Source organism: Knufia obscura (genome assembly GCF_036327395.1).
Source record: "Knufia obscura strain CCFEE 5817 isolate CBS 148926 chromosome Unknown scaffold_11, whole genome shotgun sequence".
NCBI classification, from domain to species: domain Eukaryota; kingdom Fungi; phylum Ascomycota; class Eurotiomycetes; order Chaetothyriales; family Trichomeriaceae; genus Knufia; species Knufia obscura.
Window position 1 is genome coordinate 615881 of NW_027042697.1, and position 17216 is coordinate 633096.

Sequence of the window (17216 nt, forward strand, 5' to 3'; positions counted from 1 at the left end):
TTCGATCATCTTGATGGTGGTGAGTAGATGAAGGGTGACAATGCCCTCTGGGTCGATGTGGTTGCACGATAGGTGCAGGATGTGGTCTCGGCCGAGGAGTGTGATACAGGTCAGGTCAAGTCAAGCCAAGTCAACAGTATCTGTGTTGCCTCGAACAGTGACTGCAATATGAAGGGGTATGCGAATGACAGAACTTTGTGGCCTTTCCAGTACTTTAAGTGCTTTGCAGTTTCTTCGGGTTGTGGACGGACTAGTTTGGGCAAGTCCTGGTACCACTGGCATAGTGTGATGCAGGCTGGATGAGCAGGTTTACCATTCTGCATGGCATGCGAACATCAGACGTCGATATGTTGGGGCCCTATGAAGCAGCGCGACGGGGATAGAACACAAGGTTGGTTGTAGAGGATACGAATAGATGCATTCATTCATTCATGCATCCCCGCCTAGATAAAAGTACAGTAAACTTTTAAACAGCATTTCTCGCTTGAACGCATCACACTAACAAAGCCATCCTCCACCATCTTCCCATACTCAGGCTTTTTGAGATCATACCCATCCATTCCTCTTCCACCCACATCCTACACCACCAACCTCAATCCCAACACCCACTCCCCCCCAAACTCAACCCCCTGCTTCCTCCGACTCCCATTCCTCTGCCACGCAACAAGACTAATTCCAATATCCGCCACACTAACCGCCCACCCCGAACAATCAACAGTAACATTATGATGATCACCAGCCATGAACGCCAGTAATCCCGCCTTGGGCGCACCAAGACAAACGATGTTCGTGCTGTTCATTACCAGGGGTTGCCCGTCTGCCTCGGCCGTCATACCTGATGTAGCGGAAAGGCCCGAGGGGACATCAATGCTTAGGATCGGTATCGACGTTGCAGGACTGGATCGGGTCGCGAGTTTGCTAACGGATAGATTCGCCCACTTGATCATTCCGAATACGGTGGCTTGGTCGTCTGTGCGTAGCTCGTCGAAGGCGTGGTGAACGCCCAGTAGTGAGTCAACTATGAAATCTGGCGGGTGGACTGAGGTATGTCCTGCTACGCCGGAGTTTGCACCATTGGCGAGTTTAGCTTGGTAATCGTCCCAGCGCTCGACGTGCCCGAGACTGAGTTTGTAGATCTTGAGTTGTTTCCGAACGATTTCTAGTAATTGGTCTTCGCCTCTTTCTAGGCCTAGTATGCAGACTGTGATGCGTAGTCGTCGGTTGCGGAGATGGCGGGCTGCGGCTAGTGCTCTTGCTGCGGATTTGTGGTTGCCGAGGAGGAAGAGGATGTTTTTGATTTCTGCGGGTTGTGGTTGTGCTGTGTTGAGGGTTGATGTTGCTGCTAGGGAGGATGATTTGAGTATTGCTTCTGCGATCGATCTGCCTGCGTTTTCGGTGAGCATGTCCTCCGTTAGACCAAGCTCGGAAGTGCACAGCTGCTCGAGCTCCAACATCTGGAGCGGTGACACGGCGTGACACGGCTTGTTGTTCGAAGCCACCCTGAAGGACGCTCGAATGCCAGACACTGAACCGTTCAAAGGTGAGCCAGTCGGCATGCGTGTGAGCGGCCGCGGCGAAGGATCTTTCCGATCAAGATGGTTCGGAATGACACTTCCCTTCCTAGACTGCAAAGGTCGTCTTGAGCCTGCTCTTTTCGAGTTCCTACCACTGCTGTAATGCTCGTCCAATGCAATCTCGTCCTCAGTCTCGCCTGCCTCAGACTTCCACCTATTCGCGTCTTGCCTATCTGGCACCTCGAGCACATTCTCAGTGAAGTGCAGGTTACGACCTCCGTTCGTGCCCGGTCGGGCTTTAGTCCTATTGAAGCTGACCAAGCGCTCTTCGTCTGCTGTTGTGTCATCTCGTCGGATGTCATCAAAGACTTTGCGCTTGTCGAATTTGGCATGGTTGCCCTCGAAGTCGAAGTCGCCCATGTCTGCGATATCAGTAGCTTCCTCCGTAGCCCAGCCGTTTCCGTCTTCGACAGCTTGTCTTCCTCTCTGCTTCCGAGCAGGTTTTGGCTTCTCCTCGATTAGTGGTGTATTCCTCCATCCTCGACCTTTTCCAGGCTGTTTCTTATTCTGCTTAGATGGTACTTGGTGGACGTCTTTCAGATCTATTATGCCAGGACCGGTCTGTGACTTTCTCTTCTCTGCCACTTCAGTCTGTATTTGGTCTTGCTTGTCCTCTTTCACAGCCAGTGCATCGAACGGCTCCGTCAAGGTCGCCGTAGCGGATGAGTCCCGCCTGTTCGCCTTTCTTGCCGTGTTCCTTGCTGTAGCAATGCTTGATATAGAGCTCTGGCCCCGCAGGCTTTGCTGACCGACTGGTCGCACTGGACTCGATACTGCGCCATCTGCGATCATAACAGGGGAGACAGGAGTCTGTGGAGCAGCTTGCGCCTGCGGAGGTCTTGCATGCCTATTGTAGCTGAGAATGGCCGGATCGACGAAGGCTGCGGGTTGCGGCGGCTGCTGCAACGGCGCGGTAGGCGTTGGTACTTCATCTTCCTGTGCAGATGGTGCAATCTCCAGGTCTGCTATAGTTGTCGCGTCGAGGACGTAGGTTGGAAGACGCTGACCGTTCCATCTCAGCAGTGCTGCTCCCGTTAGATTTGATTCCAATTGCCCAAAGTGTCCTTCTGCTTACCATTGCGCAAGTATAACTTCTGATTGATCACATCTGACACGACTCCCTCGATCTGGGCACCTGTTGGATTGCGCAAGGTCACCAGAATCGAGTAGCCAATGAATTCTGCAGCCATAGTGAACGATCCTTAGGCTACTTGCATGTCAAGCGTGGATATGAGAATGAGCTTCAGCAGACTACCTAATTTTGGATTTGTAGGCAAGCACGCGCATGCACATCAACACTGCCAAACGACGCGATGATTTTCTTGAGACTCTCCATCCTGGCTCGGGCTTATTTTCTTTGGAGTAGAGGATCGCTTCACCAAACGACGTCATGGGCAGTGGACTGGCAGATCGACACGAGAGATCATACTCTATCTAGAATAGGGGCTACTCTGGGAACAAATACGGCCCTCGTGGTCGTGTACCAGCTAGCACTATCGTAGCTATACACAGGCACTACAGACAACAATCGAACGCTCGTGTTCTTTTCTTCAACCATACATATACAATTCCTCATCCTCGTCAACTTCAGCCGCGTTCTTGCTAGCTGGAGCCAACGTCGCTTGCTTCTTAGAAGCCATCTCATGGAAGCTTGTTAGCTTTTCGTAGAAATTGATCACCTTCGGGTGCACCATCACCTTCTTCGGATCGAATCTCATTACCTGTAGCCCAGCTTGTGAGGTAGCACGACTTAGAGCGACGTAGGCTTGTCCTCTTTCGAATACCTTGCCGAGGTCGACCTTAACTCGCGACAGTGTTTGACCCTGAGCTTTGTGAATGGATAGGGCCCACGCCAAAATCAGAGGCACCTGTACCCGCTTGGCTGTGATGTTGCCTTGTTGGTTCTCCGTCTTCCATTCTTCAGGTTGGCAGAGCATGTCTCGTGTGGTGCCGTCTGCTAATGGGAAGCGAACCATCGGCCAGTATCTGGTGAAAGAACCTGCCTCTTTGTTTTTGAATCGAGCTAAATCGAACTTCTTTCTAGCGGTCTTGGTCTCTTCATCGTCACTCATGCCTTCTCGGTAAGCGATTCGGTAAGTCTCCTCGTCGTCCTTGTACGTCGCATAGGTCGCTTCATCCATGAAAGATAAAATTTTCCCTAATGTACCATTGACAAGCTGCGGATCAATGTTCTTGATTAACATGACTTGAGCACCCTTCTTCAAGGTTAAGTTCTCAGGGGCCATGAAGTTTGCCAGAATTTTGTTTCTGACATTCAGATCATCCACACCACTGTCGATCGCCTTATATGTCATGGCTTGACCTGACAGACGTTGCATACGAGAATTGTTGGCCCCATCAACTTCTCCTCGCGTTGGGAAAAGCTCCGTCGCATCGACATCATCATTGAAGTGGAGTGGTCGTGCCAGCTTTCGGAATTCGTTGATCGACGGCGTAGTCAGCTTGCCTAGCCTCATCTCGTTGAGCATGTTCGCAAAGGTCGGATCTTTCTGACGGAAGACATGAGTGAGCAGGATGGTGTGCTCCATACAAGTATTCCATGTGGCTGCATCAAAGGCAAACTTGGCGACCTGGTTCTTGTCAGGAACGGGCGGTAACTGGAAAAAGTCACCAGTGACGACGAGCTGTATGCCGCCGAAGGGCCTGCCGTTGTTTCTGAGGGCTCGAGCGATCTGCTCTAACTTGTCGAAAAGCTCTCCATCGACCATGGATATCTCATCGACAATCAGGACCTTGGTTCTCAACCATTTCTTTTTTGTCGTTGCGTTGCGTTTGATTTTCTTGACCAGCTCTGGCGCTGGCTCTTTGCCTAGGCCTATACCAGCCCAACTGTGCAGGGTGGTTCCTTCAATCACACATGCTGCGAGACCAGTAGACGCTGTGATTGCTAGCCTGTCAGGCTCTCTTTTGAACTTTGCTCGCAACTGTGATATAATATTTCGTATGAGTACAGACTTTCCGGTACCAGCAGAACCAGTAAAGAAAACACTCTTGCCTTCTTCAACGACTGCCTTAGCCACACCTCTCTGCTCGTCACTCAGATGTGTTGACGCAATTGTGGTAACAGGATTTGCTCCAGGAGCAGCTTTCAATTTCAAAGCAGTCTGTTTCGAACCGTACTTCTTTCTTAACTCTTTTTGTTCTTCCTTGACTGCCGAGGCTGATTTATTCCAAGGATATTTCTCCCCATCATTTTTGTCTTTGGGTAGTGGTGTGAATTGTGTGCTCGAAGGTTTCTGAAGGCCAGTGGCTGCTTGTAGTTCGGCATCTTTTTCCTGGTTCCATGGCAAGGTTCGCCTCTTCTTGGGAGGTGCTTGTTCCTGCACAGTTGGCATCATCCTGACCAGCTTCGGTGAAGGCTTCTTGTAGTGCTCAGGCGGGGAAGATGACCATTGCACAGGTGCACTGCTAGGAGGAGTATTGTGACCTTGCGAAGGCCGTGGAGGGTCAGGCAACGAAGGTAGTGATGGGTATTTGATATCGGACGGCTTCTGTGGTGACTTTGTCAAATCAATGGCAATATCATCATCGAAGTCATTCTCGTTGAAGTAGACATTCTGATGCAATGCACCTAAGCTGCTGGTGCTGCTTATGGATCTGTCAAACTTCCTTTTGGCTGGCACGTTCGCGGGTTGCTTCTGGATGTTGCTGGCCGAGTTGTTCAGGTTAAGTGGCTGCTGCACCTTTGGCCGATTCGACGAGGCGTGGGTATTGACTGCCCTACTCAACATGGTGGCGTTGAGGAAAGCAAGAGTTGGTCGAGTCAGGGCAACATTTGGAGTGGGCAGACAAAATGCGAGGTGAAGCACTGACATACACAGAAGACGTATCGAGGGTGCCCGTGTGATGCTGTTTATCGAGTGTGATTGGGGATATCAGACGCGAGAAAAGCACTGGCAGTCGCGGTCGCGTCAAGGTCGGAAGTCCCGAACTAGTACTGGCACTAAGCTAGATCAGTGTTAGTGCTACTGTACGATCTCCTTTACCACCCTGGGTCAGATTTCAAGCACTTTTAGCACACTGGTCTGGAGGAGAAACGAAATAGGTCGCCTGTATTGACGGAGCAAAATGGGAAGTCATGACATTGTATCTTGACACATACGACATTTCGCGGCGCTTGCTCGTAAGAAGATCTATCATACCAATGCACCACAAATGCAATCCGTCATCTCCATCACTCCACATCTCGATCATGCCCCAGCCAGAAACCCGCGCACCACATGGCGAAACCTCAGTTGCTGGCCATAGCAACTTTGCCCTCAGACTTCATCTTTTCTAGTCGATCAAGCAGTTCCTTCGGTGGTTGCTGTCGGTAGCCTTCTGGGTTGTTCTCAGTCCACCGCCACAGATCGGCACAAGCATCTTCCATCGTTCTCTTTGTCTTCCAACCGAGCTCTGAGTTGGCTCTCGTAGGCTTGCCTGTCAAATCGAGCACATCTCCAGGCCTTCGGTCCACAACTTGATATGGCAGATCACGGCCGACAACCTTACTGAAAGCCTTGATCATCTCGAAGACAGTACTACCACGACCTGTGCTCAAATTCCATGCTCGTACGCCTGGGTTGTGTTTCCTCAGATAATTCAATGCAGCCAGATGACCTTGTGCCAAATCCAGAATATGGATATAGTCTCGTATGCAGGTACCGTCGTTGGAAGAATAGTCGTCTCCGAAGACTAGCAGTTTCTCCCGCTTCCCTGTCGCGACCTGGGCCAGGAGTGGTAACAAGTTGAATGGGATGCCGGCAGGATCCTCGCCCATGATACCAGAGGGATGTGAGCCGGCTGGGTTAAAGTATCTCAGCAAAGCAGCATTCCACTTTGCAGCATCTTCTGTTTTGCCAGCCTTCTTCGCCTTTGCTCTTTCTGCCTCAATGTGGTCTCCAATCATCAGCTCAGAGGCGAACTTAGTGTTACCATATGGGTTGGTTGGACCTAGTGGGCATTCTTCAGGGATGGGAATCATGTTCTCGAAGCGTGTAGCGTCGCCATATACCGTAGCTGACGACGAATAGACTACATTTGTCACACCATGCTTCGCAGCAGCTGTGAGCAATGTGAGGGTGCCCTGGACATTGACTCTGTAATATTCGAGTGGGATCTCTCCAGACTCGCCCACAGCTTTGAGAGCAGCAAAGTGGATGACACTGTCAATGGCTGGGTGCTTGGAGAAGACGTCTTCCAGGGCTTTCTGGTCTGTCATATCCACATTGTAGAACACCGGCTTCTTCCCACAGATGAGCTCTATCCTACTCAGTGCTTCGGGCGAGGCATTGTAGAGGTTGTCCACCACGATTACTTCGTAGTCAGCTTCAAGAAGGGCAAGTGATGTGAAGGACCCAATGTAGCCGGCGCCGCTGCAGGTCTGTTAGATTGAGAGCACCATACATTAGTGGGGACTCACCCAGTGATAAGGCACGAACCGACCACCATCTTGCTTGTTTTCTCTTTCTTGTGGTACAGAAGCAGTACACCGGCGCAAGGGCAAAAGATTTCGCTGGGTGATGGTTTGTGAGGGACAACACAAGTCGAGCTTGCAGAAATAGTACAGGATCGCTAAACAGCAAGATGAGCACCAAGGTTGTGAAGCAGTATGCCTTTGTTATTGCTGTTGCATTGCAGCTTCCCAAACTTCGAGGGACATCTGTACCCCACTTTCCTCATGGTGCACCTGCACACCATCCATGCGGGGCGGCTTTCGCTTGGTTCCACGCCCCAGACGCAGGAACCATAGCGGCGGGAGACCCCGAAGTTTATCAAAACTTTTTTTCGTGGCTGTAACTGCGCTTTGCGGCTGTAAACGATGTTTCCCAACTGCCACACGACCGCTGGAAAGACGTCGCAATAATAACCGAGCCTCGTACATTTCTGCAACGGCCGATTGAGCCCTCATAAACCCCCATCTGTACTTGCCATGTCGGAACCATCTGCCAAAAGGCGTAAAACTACCAACACCAGAAGTACTGATAGTGGTGCTCGCGTTACCGATCCTCGATTCGCAAACATCCAATCTGATCCAAGGTATCGTCTTCCAGGAAAGAAACAGAAGGTTAAGCTCGACAAGCGATTTGCGAAGGCTTTCAAGAACGAAGACTACACGAGGAGAGCAAAGGTCGACAGATATGGTAGACCAGTCGAGAGCGGCGCTGAGGCACGGCGACTGAAGGAAAAGTTCGACGTGGAAGACGGAGACGAAGTGAGCGACGAGATCGACGATGACGATGAAGTCCAGAAAGAGCTTGCCAGGCTTGAGAAGAAGCATGACCCATTGAGAGAAGGGAAGCTCGATGTTAGCTCGTCAGATGAAGAAAGTTCCACAGACGAGGATAGCGAGAGCGAGGTCGAAGAAGAAGATGAGGTAGAGCAGGAAGCGCAGAAGGACAACGTACCAGCAGGGGAAGTCTCGACCAGAATAGCCATAGTCAATCTGGACTGGGACAACATTCGAGCTGATGACCTCATGGCTGTCTTCTCCAGCTTCCTTCCTTCTGGGGGCCGTCTATTGAAGGTTGCAGTGTATCCGAGCGAGTTCGGCAAAGAGCGTATGGAGCGTGAAGAGATGGAAGGGCCCCCAAAGGAGATATTTGCCTCACGAAAGGCAGCAGACGACACTGCCGAACAGTCTGACGAGGAGTCGGAAGCCGAAGAGGACGACGAAGACATTAAAGCCGCAATCATCAAGCCAGATGATGGCTCCGAGTTCGATTCTCAAGCTCTACGCCAATACCAGCTCGAACGATTACGCTACTACTACGCTGTCCTTACGTTCTCCTCGAAACAGGCCGCGAAGTCTATCTATGACTCGGTGGATGGCGCAGAATATCTGTCCACAGCTAATTTCTTCGATCTGCGATTCGTCCCGGAAGAAATGGACTTTTCAGACGACACGCCAAGAGACGAGTGCGCTCGCCTGCCAGCGGACTACAAACCAAATGAGTTTGTGACCGACGCTCTTCAACACAGTAAGGTCAAATTGACATGGGATCAAGAAGACCGGAGCCGGAAAGAGGCTCAAGCGCGAGCATTCAAAGGTGGTCGGAAGGAGATTGACGAAAATGATTTGAAAGCATACCTAGGCTCAGATACCTCGGATGACGATGAAGAAGAGGAAGCGGAGAAGACACAGCCAGCAAAGGTCGAAGAAAAGCCCAAGTCAAAGAAGGAGCTCGAACGAGAGAAAGCCCGTGCTCTGCTAGGCTTCACCGCAGAACCCGCCAAAAAGTCCAGCAGCAAGAAAGACAAAGACGCACCCCTCGGCAACATCCAGGTCACCTTCTCTTCCGGGCTAGCCGGCGCACCAGACGAAGACGGAAAGAAGAGATCAGTTTTCGAGAACAGCCCAGAACCAGAAGAAACCACAGCAGAAAGGTACATCCGAAAAGAGAAAGAACGAAAGCAAAAACGCAAGGATAGAATGAAGTCTGCTCGATCCGGCGAGGCCATCAATCCTGACGAGGTCGACAGCGACGACCAAGCTCCAGCTGCCGAAGGAGAAACACAAACCGTCCAACCCACGTTCGACGACCCCTTCTTCAACGAAGAGGCCTTGAATGACCCATCCGCCAAGAATAAAATCCGTAAAGAAGAACGCTTGAAGAAGAAACGTGAACGCGAAGCGGAAGAAGCCGCTTCAGCCAAACAGCGCGCCGAACTCGAACTCATCATGGCCGACGACGATAACGGCAGGGCACGTGCTGCTGGTGCAGCTGGGGGTAGAACAGTCCAGCACTTCGACATGGCTGAGATTGAGAAGGCAGAGAAGAGGAAAGGGAAGAAAGATAAATTTAAGCGTGACAAGAATAAGAGAAGTGCTGACGCGGAAGCTGCAATAGCGCAGGATGATTTCCAGATGGATACTGCCGATCCAAGATTTGGGAAATTGTTTGAGAATCATGAGTTTGCTATTGACCCTACGAATCAGAAGTTGAGGCAGACTAGGGGGATGAAGGAGCTGATGGATGAGAGCAGGAGGAGGAAGCAGAAGGGCATAAGTGACAAAGGGGCTGTGGTGGAAGGAGAGTCGATCACGGGAAGGAAGGATAAGAAGAAGCAGGCTGGTAATGGGTCAGCAAGTGAAGTCAAGGACCTGGTTGCGAAGCTCAAGCGGAAAGCTATGTGAGCACATCGTGAGGTCCCTATCTAGCCTCTTCGAGAAGTCGAGCGCGAACTCCGTATACAGTAACCATCCGGCGTCGTGCATCTTCTTGAGATCGTCCGATATATACAAATCGGAATGTTCGGAAATAATCGGTTGCGCAACCTGTGTGGATTCAGATTGGTCCAAAGATTTACAGTAGCACGACTTCATGGATCTCCAGAACCCCGTTTTGTTCTGCGCAATTTTGAACCCACAATCTTGTTCCTCTACAGCAAGATATATCCGCCATTAGAAGCTGGCGGACTGAAGAGGGCTGAACAAGGCCTTGCTAGGAGCTCGACTTGGTGGACGAACGAGCTCTGAACGACTTGCTCTTGTGATGCGGACATGATAACAGGATGCAGGTGCGTACTAAGTAAGATATATACCTGGTCGAACCCTGGTTCTTTAGTGATTGCAGTCCAAGCCTACCTAACTCACCCCAGACCGCTACACAAAATAAACTTTGTACTCACCAGAGAACCAGGTTAGGCCTACTCGAGTAAGTACCTTAGTCTCTGCCCGGACAATCAAAGTGGCCGCCCAACCTGCCGAATCTGCGCTTGACGCGATCAATTTGGTAGTGACCTTCGTTGTCGCTTACCACATGATCTTGTTCATCATAGATATCCTACCCCTATCCAAGCGTCAAAAGAGCAAGTTGCAACATTATTCAGTGTTACCACTACACACAACCTGATAAACATCATGGTGCCGAAACACCTTGAAGATAGGTATGGTGGACGCCGGCAAAGCCGACGGTAGGTCTCCGGCAGATTCCTTATACATGTTACACTTTGTTCACTCAACGGCGTGGCTACCTCGCGCGGCGTTGTGTTTCAATGACTCGATTGACTTTCACGCCCGAAGGTTAATCTCGTCCTCACAGCGGGCTGTACGGACCTTCCCAACTATGGTGATCTACCGACGGTGGTCCCTAGCTCGCCCTACAACTCGTACAGTACAACCAGGGACCAGTGGTCTCTTGATTTCATGTTCTGGACCGCATCACCCCCAGAAGCCTTGCACAATCAGCCTAGCATGCAGCGATACTTGAGTTGGGTCAAGAGAACAACAACATAGTATACACACACGTCCGGCAGCTCGACCAGAAGGTGTCAGACCACCAAAATATTAGCTGTGAATGCATGGTCTCTAAAAGCTGCAGGAAAAGTCGAGCACGACCAAGGGCCCCGCTTACCATGTCCGAGGATCAATCAGACCAATAGAGGCAGCCCACTACCAGCACCCACTCGGAACAAAGATCATTGCATCAGGTACCAGATCCACGTGCAAGATACCACGACGCCATCTGCAGAATTTGCGACCACTCACAGAGGATAAATGAGAGCCACGGCAGATAGATAACGCCATCAGCGCAAGAAATTTAGCGAAATGGACCAGGGGCCGATGTCGAAGTGCAGCGGGGATTAGGCGAAGCTTTAGGCTAAGTCAGCCGAAACACTGGCTCTACTCCATCTTTCGCTTCGAGAAACTTTATTCCTTCGCAAATCTTATCCACCGTGGTCTGATGAGCCATGTCGCCCGCTACCTGTCGACCCGCACGACCTTGGTATCTGCCTAACAACCCTGATTCTGTGCACTAACCCAGCTACTATCTCCAAGCCTCGCTTAACCTCAACGCAGGTACTGACTCCTCACACAAGAGTCAACCTGAGCTGCCTTGATGCTGTCTTCTCACATCGAACAGCCAGGGGCCTGTTTGGATCGAGGCGCAAGTCTCGACAGCTTCCAGCGCGCTCAACCAAATGATCATGGTGCTATGCCTGTTAGATGGTCGGTGGGCACCTTTGGTCTCTGAATCACTGAGATCCCGAAGGTTTGTTTCTGGTCCCTCCAGTCTCCATAATCGCAATGACCCATCCTGCTTCCCGATTGCCCGGGTAGGCAATAGTAAGGGCACTAAATACGGAAGCCATAAAGAATCCACAACATTCGAATATGACTGGAGGTAACAGCCACCTTCTGGGTTAGCCTAGCGTGGTTCCACGAATTCGTTACCGCTTTCCGTGAAGTTCTACCAGATATATAGGGAAACGGTGTGCTCGCGAGCCATTCTGAGCCCTTGGAGCGGTGCCGTGCGACTCAAAGGAACAGTTCCATCGCAAGTCTGTGCCCAGGTGACGCTGAGATGGATATTAGAACGTCGATCGTAAGTAAGGCGGTAGCTTCGTTTATGCTCTACTAAGTCATATGCAGGCCGTTCAAGCGCTCCTCCTTGCCGTGTCTCTCTTCTTCACTATATTGCGATGTTGGGTCCGAATTCGACTCGAGCGTCGTGCGCTCACGCTCTCTGATTATCTTATTTGGGGTGGCTGGGCTTGTTCGGTCGGTTGGGTTGCGTGCTCAATCTCGACCCTCAATCTTCAAATAGACCACCCTCTGCAAGGCGAATTGCTTTTGAGCGATTCAGTTAGATACCTCAGGGTACATGATATGCATTACCCATGAGCGGACGGGTTTTCAGAAAACCCAGAGTACAGAGCGATATGCTAACTCGACATGGTGTGCAGACCGTCTTCCTGGCATGCTACTTCTTCGATGTCGGTCTTTACTTTCCAAAGGCCTCGATCATAGCCTTCTACTGGTGGTTGATTCCGACGGGCTTCCGACGCCTCAGGGTGGCGCTGTACTTCGGGACAGCGTATTTGGTGGTTGCGTTCCTCACATCCGTACTGCTAGATACATTACTCTGCAGCCCCATCTCTGATAACTGGTAAGCCTTGAATCCCTTCTGCCGATGGATGCAAGGGCTGACACCTTTGGCTTATCAGGTCGATCGAAAATCAACTCAACTCCATCTGGAACTCCTTCACCGACTTCTCCGTGAACTGGGCGTTGAACTTCTCTACGGACCTACTGCGTATGTGAACTCAATCATCCTTTCACGCCAGCAGCACTAACTCATCTAGTCTTCTGTCTCCCCTTCTTCGTCATCAGCTGTCTGAAGCTCCGCCGGCGTCAGAAGATCGGTCTCGCCTTTACCTTCTCCTTAGGAATGATCACCATGTGCATCAGTCTTGCCCGCTTCATCGCATACGCCGCAACCGACTATGGCATCGATGACGCAGCCGGAAGTACGTATCCTCCTCTACCCTCACCAGCCCACCATTCCACATACTAACAATCCCCACAGACGCATGGTGCACAGCAGAGATGTGCACAGCCGTAATCGTCGCCTCCCTCCCCGGCCTCAAAAACCTCATCATGCGAAACACAACACCCACAAGCACGCAATACAACTACCCCCCACATGGCTACGTTCAGTCAGGACCAGGCTTTCCCGGCGGCAACAGCGGGATCTCACGAACTCGCGTCAAGGGCGGGAAATCCGAAGACGAGATGAAACTGGTGTTTCTTGACCGAGAGACATCTCCTCCTGGATCAACAGGAGAGGGAGCGAAAGATGCTAAAAATGTTGTGATGGTTACCAAGGATGTTACTGTCACGGGCACGGCGATGTGAGTCCGGCTTGCGTTGTCGAGCGACGCTGTCGTTGAGACGCAACGTGATGGGATGGGAGGTCTGATGAGATGATATGCAGGAGTGTTCCAGTCACCTCCTGTACCTGTGAGATGATATACCCTGTACCTACGACCAGATGTACATAGGTGTTCCAGTCACCTCCGATACCCTATTTGTATGGCAGGCGTTCTGGGTAGCTCAATGCGTGGAGTCCACAATCACAACACATCTGGATCCCGACCTGCGCTCGGATGCAAACTCCAGTGGCGTGGCTGTCCTTCTTAGCATATACACGAGCGAAACAACTATCACCAACAGCGCACCCTGACGCCATGATGCGAAATACCAAAATGCACAAGGTGCATGGTACACTATCACGGCATGGATAGCCGTGCGACGTCCGAACGTACATGGTTGATTTGGACTTTGTTAGCACCATCGACTTTCAAACTCACTTTTTCGAAGCTTTGAGGCCTCGACGCTATAACCTTAAGTTGCGTATGACTTGGAACCTTATCAACAAACCTAATAGAGCATCAAGAGCATTAAGTTGCGCGGCTTTCTAAGCGGTGATAACCTTAATGTAGATGCTGTTACCACCTTTACTAGACTAACACTAAGGCGTTGATCGAGGTTTGCCGATATCATTGTCTTTCGCGAGTAGGGACGGACAAGAATGTCGTTGACAGGTAGAGTCAGCAGCAAGAAGGTAAGTTGATGCAACCCTAAGGTCTCGAACCAAGCGAGTTGGTGGTCTCGAACAGAGCTGCAGATTCGCGAGTATGAATACTATTCGAATACTGGCCAGGTCAGTATACATATTCACGAGTAGTATACTCTTGGCGAATATTACTCGCGAATCTGCAGCTCTGGTCTCGAAACGGTTTGTGATTTTGAAAGTGTCAGACGTTGAACGTATTGTCTTCACTTGCGTGGTGAACAACGACTATGCTAATGCAGCAACACTTTTGTTGGGGGAAAGAGGTTGTAGTGCGCTGCCTTCAGACGATTCATCTCGTGCTCTACAGGAAGAGGTTCCAAGAACTGGGTTGGACAATCACGGAGGCTGAAGAATTTCGGTTCGAGAAGTTGAAGCAGGACGCGTGTGGTTGCGAGTTGTGGCTTGGTAAAATTCGTGGCATACTGCACTTTTACACTGTAGTGCCATGTGGGAAGCACCACGGTGTAGGGCAAAGAATCACGGCTGACGAAGGACCAACACTGTAACCAACTCGAGTTGTAACAATCATTCTCATTGCCTTCGGTATTTTGTTTCGTGTCTGGCTCGCGCCCCAGGTGGCTTGCTTATGCGCTCTCGAGCCATTGCGAAATTGCGGCTGCTGGCTAAGGTCCAGGCGCAACTGTACATAATTGACAGAACCCAAAAATGGTGCGCAAATCACGTCAAGCATCCTTGGATGTCTCAAATGCGTGCAGGACAGAGGGCGGATTTCCGACAGGTCCTGCGTCGAGTCTACTCGATAGTGTTTGGGGGATGGTCGATCACGAGACAGAGGGCAGATTTCTGACAGGTCTCGCAGAGAACCATTCTTGCGCGGTGATTTTTGTTTTTTTGACCTGGGTTCGAGTCTTGGTGTGTAGTATTCCCATGTTTTTGTCTAGCTGTATGAGTTTCATTTGCTTGAGTAGGCGAGAAGTGCGCGAAGCGATAGCTCGTGACTCGAAGGGACACTAGACGCTGGTAATCATGTTGTTCTTGTCGATTGTGAAAACACGCTTGTCACTTCGCCTGATGATTTGAACATTGATGTATCGCGTTAAGCACCTAGTAGGGCCGGCCACGGCCGTTTTCAGCCGCGTGCGCTTGATATGACAGTGGACAGTGACTTAGTTTGGCACTTACGGTGTTGGGCCGGCTGGTAGTACGGTGACATCTGTCGCCACGGCGGTAATAAGCAGAGCTCTCCTTGATGATTCCTTCAAGCTAGATGTGGGTTTAATTAAGGCTTGAGCAGCATCCTAGCCATGTTCGAAAAGTACCCAGCGTTCACGGTCACGTATTTGCAGACACAGAAGCCTTCACTTCGAGGATCGTGATAGAGAGTACTCAACTTAGCGCAAGGCATCCTCAATTCGCAGAGGCGTCTATGAGCCGGCGCGAGGTGCGGCAAACGCCACCCCGTAAGGTACTTGTGGACGCAGCAGTTGTCTAAAAGAACTCTTCCTACCGCCCATGGTCGTCGTTTCCTCATGTCAGCCTGAGGCAGCCGCGAATAAGTCTCACTAGCCTCGTGCGGAGCCTCGTCTGAGTTCTTCATCAACACCACGAGCGACCGCGAACAAACAGACAAATTCACAACGCTGGGATGGACCCGAAGAACCTCTCAAGCAATTGGAAGAAGCTACAATCCACGATCGCGACTAAAAAACCCCATTCCGACCATCACAATGCCCTAAAACGAAAGCGCTCCCAGCCCGCTCCACTACCGCGCAAGAAGCCGGAAACCACCACTTTCCAGAAACGCAAGAAGCCTAGGATGGAGACCATAATCGAGAAGAAAATCAATGTAGAAACCGGTGTGAACGCTGGTCTCTCAGAGGATGTCGAGATAGGAAAATACGTTGCCCTCGACTGCGAAATGGTCGGCGTTGGACCAGACGGCTACGAGAGCGCACTCGCACGAGTGAGTATAGTGAACTACAATAATGAACAGGTCTACGACTCGTATGTTCTTCCGAAGGAGACTGTTACAGACTGGCGCACATCGATATCGGGGATTAAACCAGTGCATATGAAACAAGCACGCACGTTCGAGGACGTCCAGAGAGCGGTCGCAGAGATACTGAAGGACAGAGTCGTGGTGGGGCACGCACTGAGACATGATTTCAAGGCGTTGCTTTTGGATCATCCACTCAGGGATATTCGGGATACGAGTCGGCTTGCGGCGTACAAGAAGATTGCGGGTGGGACACCGAAATTGAGTTTGCTTGCGAGTCAGCTGCTGGGATTGGAGATACAGGGTGGAGAGCACAGCAGTTTGGAGGATGCGCGGGCTTGTATGCTGCTGTTCAGGAGGGACAAGGATGCTTTTGAGGTGAAGAAGCAGAGGGGTGTACGGAGGTAGGTTGCAGTGTTGTGAGGAAATGAGGACCATGGCATGACTCGGATGAAAAGTGTTGCTTTGAGCGTTTTAGCATGGTGTTCTGGAATTGAGATTACGATTACGATTCGGATATACTTTAGGCTTACGGTGATATCCCAGCAACGGTCCTTCCAGCTGGTACAAGGTTCCTGGAGACACATTATGATACGGCCGCATGCGGTTCTTTGGCTATTTCATTTATCTCTGATACCGAAGATGAAGGGATTTATAACGCCGCGGCCATGGTTCTGTCCCACAATCCTCATTGGAATAGAGTCTCTGGATTGAAGGCCAACTGAAATGATTGCTTTCTGTGCTTCCTACACAATAATTTCGAAATAATAAGGTGGATATGGTACCTGCCAGTCGAGAAGACCGAATATTGGTTCGTCCCAACAGTTGACAATGAGTTCATAGATGCTGCAGAGCCAACAACGCTCCTTTCAGATATAGACGGCTCTCGGTACAGTAGTCGAGCGTTGCTCTCGCTTCTAAGTCCGCGGTTGGAAGGGTCATCTTCAAGTTGTGCTCGCCCAAGAACTTGCGTCGATCGTGCCCCACTAAGAACGCCAAGAGATCTTATCTTATCTCGAGAACGCGTCGCGTAACCGAACTCAGACGCGTTGAAATGGTGTACATCTCCTGCTATCTTTTTGAACAGTCTCAGAGCGTGCAGCAGTAATTTGTCAGTATGTTGACCATATCGCATCCTCCCACATCTGACAAGATGAGCATCAATATCCTTCCATGTCGCATAAATCACAATGGCCCAACAAAAGTGACCAAACGATATTGGCAGCCACGAACCGAAACGGATAACACCAAGACTGCGCACTTTCGTGGTCGCCGCTTGAGAGGGGAAGTCGTCAAGTTGCCCGAAAATTATCAAGGCCTCGT

At 50.8% G+C, this 17216-nt stretch overlaps 5 protein-coding genes across 5 annotated transcripts; 3 read left to right on the forward strand and 2 right to left on the reverse strand.

Annotated features, from left to right (window-relative positions):
* Positions 1-578: 578 nt before the first annotated feature.
* Positions 579-2764, reverse strand: EDC3 (enhancer of mRNA decapping; the record flags this gene model as incomplete). Its single annotated transcript, XM_064876928.1, has 2 exons — positions 579-2599; positions 2650-2764. 2 exons carry the CDS (start codon positions 2762-2764, stop codon positions 579-581), a joined length of 2136 nt encoding a protein of 711 aa, XP_064727315.1.
* Positions 2765-5826: 3062 nt separating this feature from the next.
* GAL10 (UDP-glucose-4-epimerase) lies at positions 5827-7025 on the reverse strand (the record flags this gene model as incomplete). Its single annotated transcript, XM_064876929.1, has 2 exons — positions 5827-6949; positions 6997-7025. The coding sequence occupies 2 exons, from the start codon at positions 7023-7025 to the stop codon at positions 5827-5829; spliced, it is 1152 nt and encodes a 383-aa protein (XP_064727316.1).
* A 481-nt stretch (positions 7026-7506) lies between these two features.
* ESF1 (pre-rRNA-processing protein esf1) lies at positions 7507-9711 on the forward strand (the record flags this gene model as incomplete). The annotated part of the gene is made up of 1 exon (XM_064876930.1): positions 7507-9711. One exon carries the CDS (start codon positions 7507-7509, stop codon positions 9709-9711), a length of 2205 nt encoding a protein of 734 aa, XP_064727317.1.
* Positions 9712-12239: 2528 nt separating this feature from the next.
* PMZ80_008531 (uncharacterized protein) lies at positions 12240-13215 on the forward strand (the record flags this gene model as incomplete). Its single annotated transcript, XM_064876931.1, has 4 exons — positions 12240-12466; positions 12525-12613; positions 12663-12827; positions 12887-13215. 4 exons carry the CDS (start codon positions 12240-12242, stop codon positions 13213-13215), a joined length of 810 nt encoding a protein of 269 aa, XP_064727318.1.
* A 2327-nt stretch (positions 13216-15542) lies between these two features.
* On the forward strand, positions 15543-16301 carry REX4 (3'-5' exonuclease; the record flags this gene model as incomplete). The annotated part of the gene is made up of 1 exon (XM_064876932.1): positions 15543-16301. The coding sequence occupies one exon, from the start codon at positions 15543-15545 to the stop codon at positions 16299-16301; it is 759 nt and encodes a 252-aa protein (XP_064727319.1).
* Positions 16302-17216: the final 915 nt, after the last annotated feature.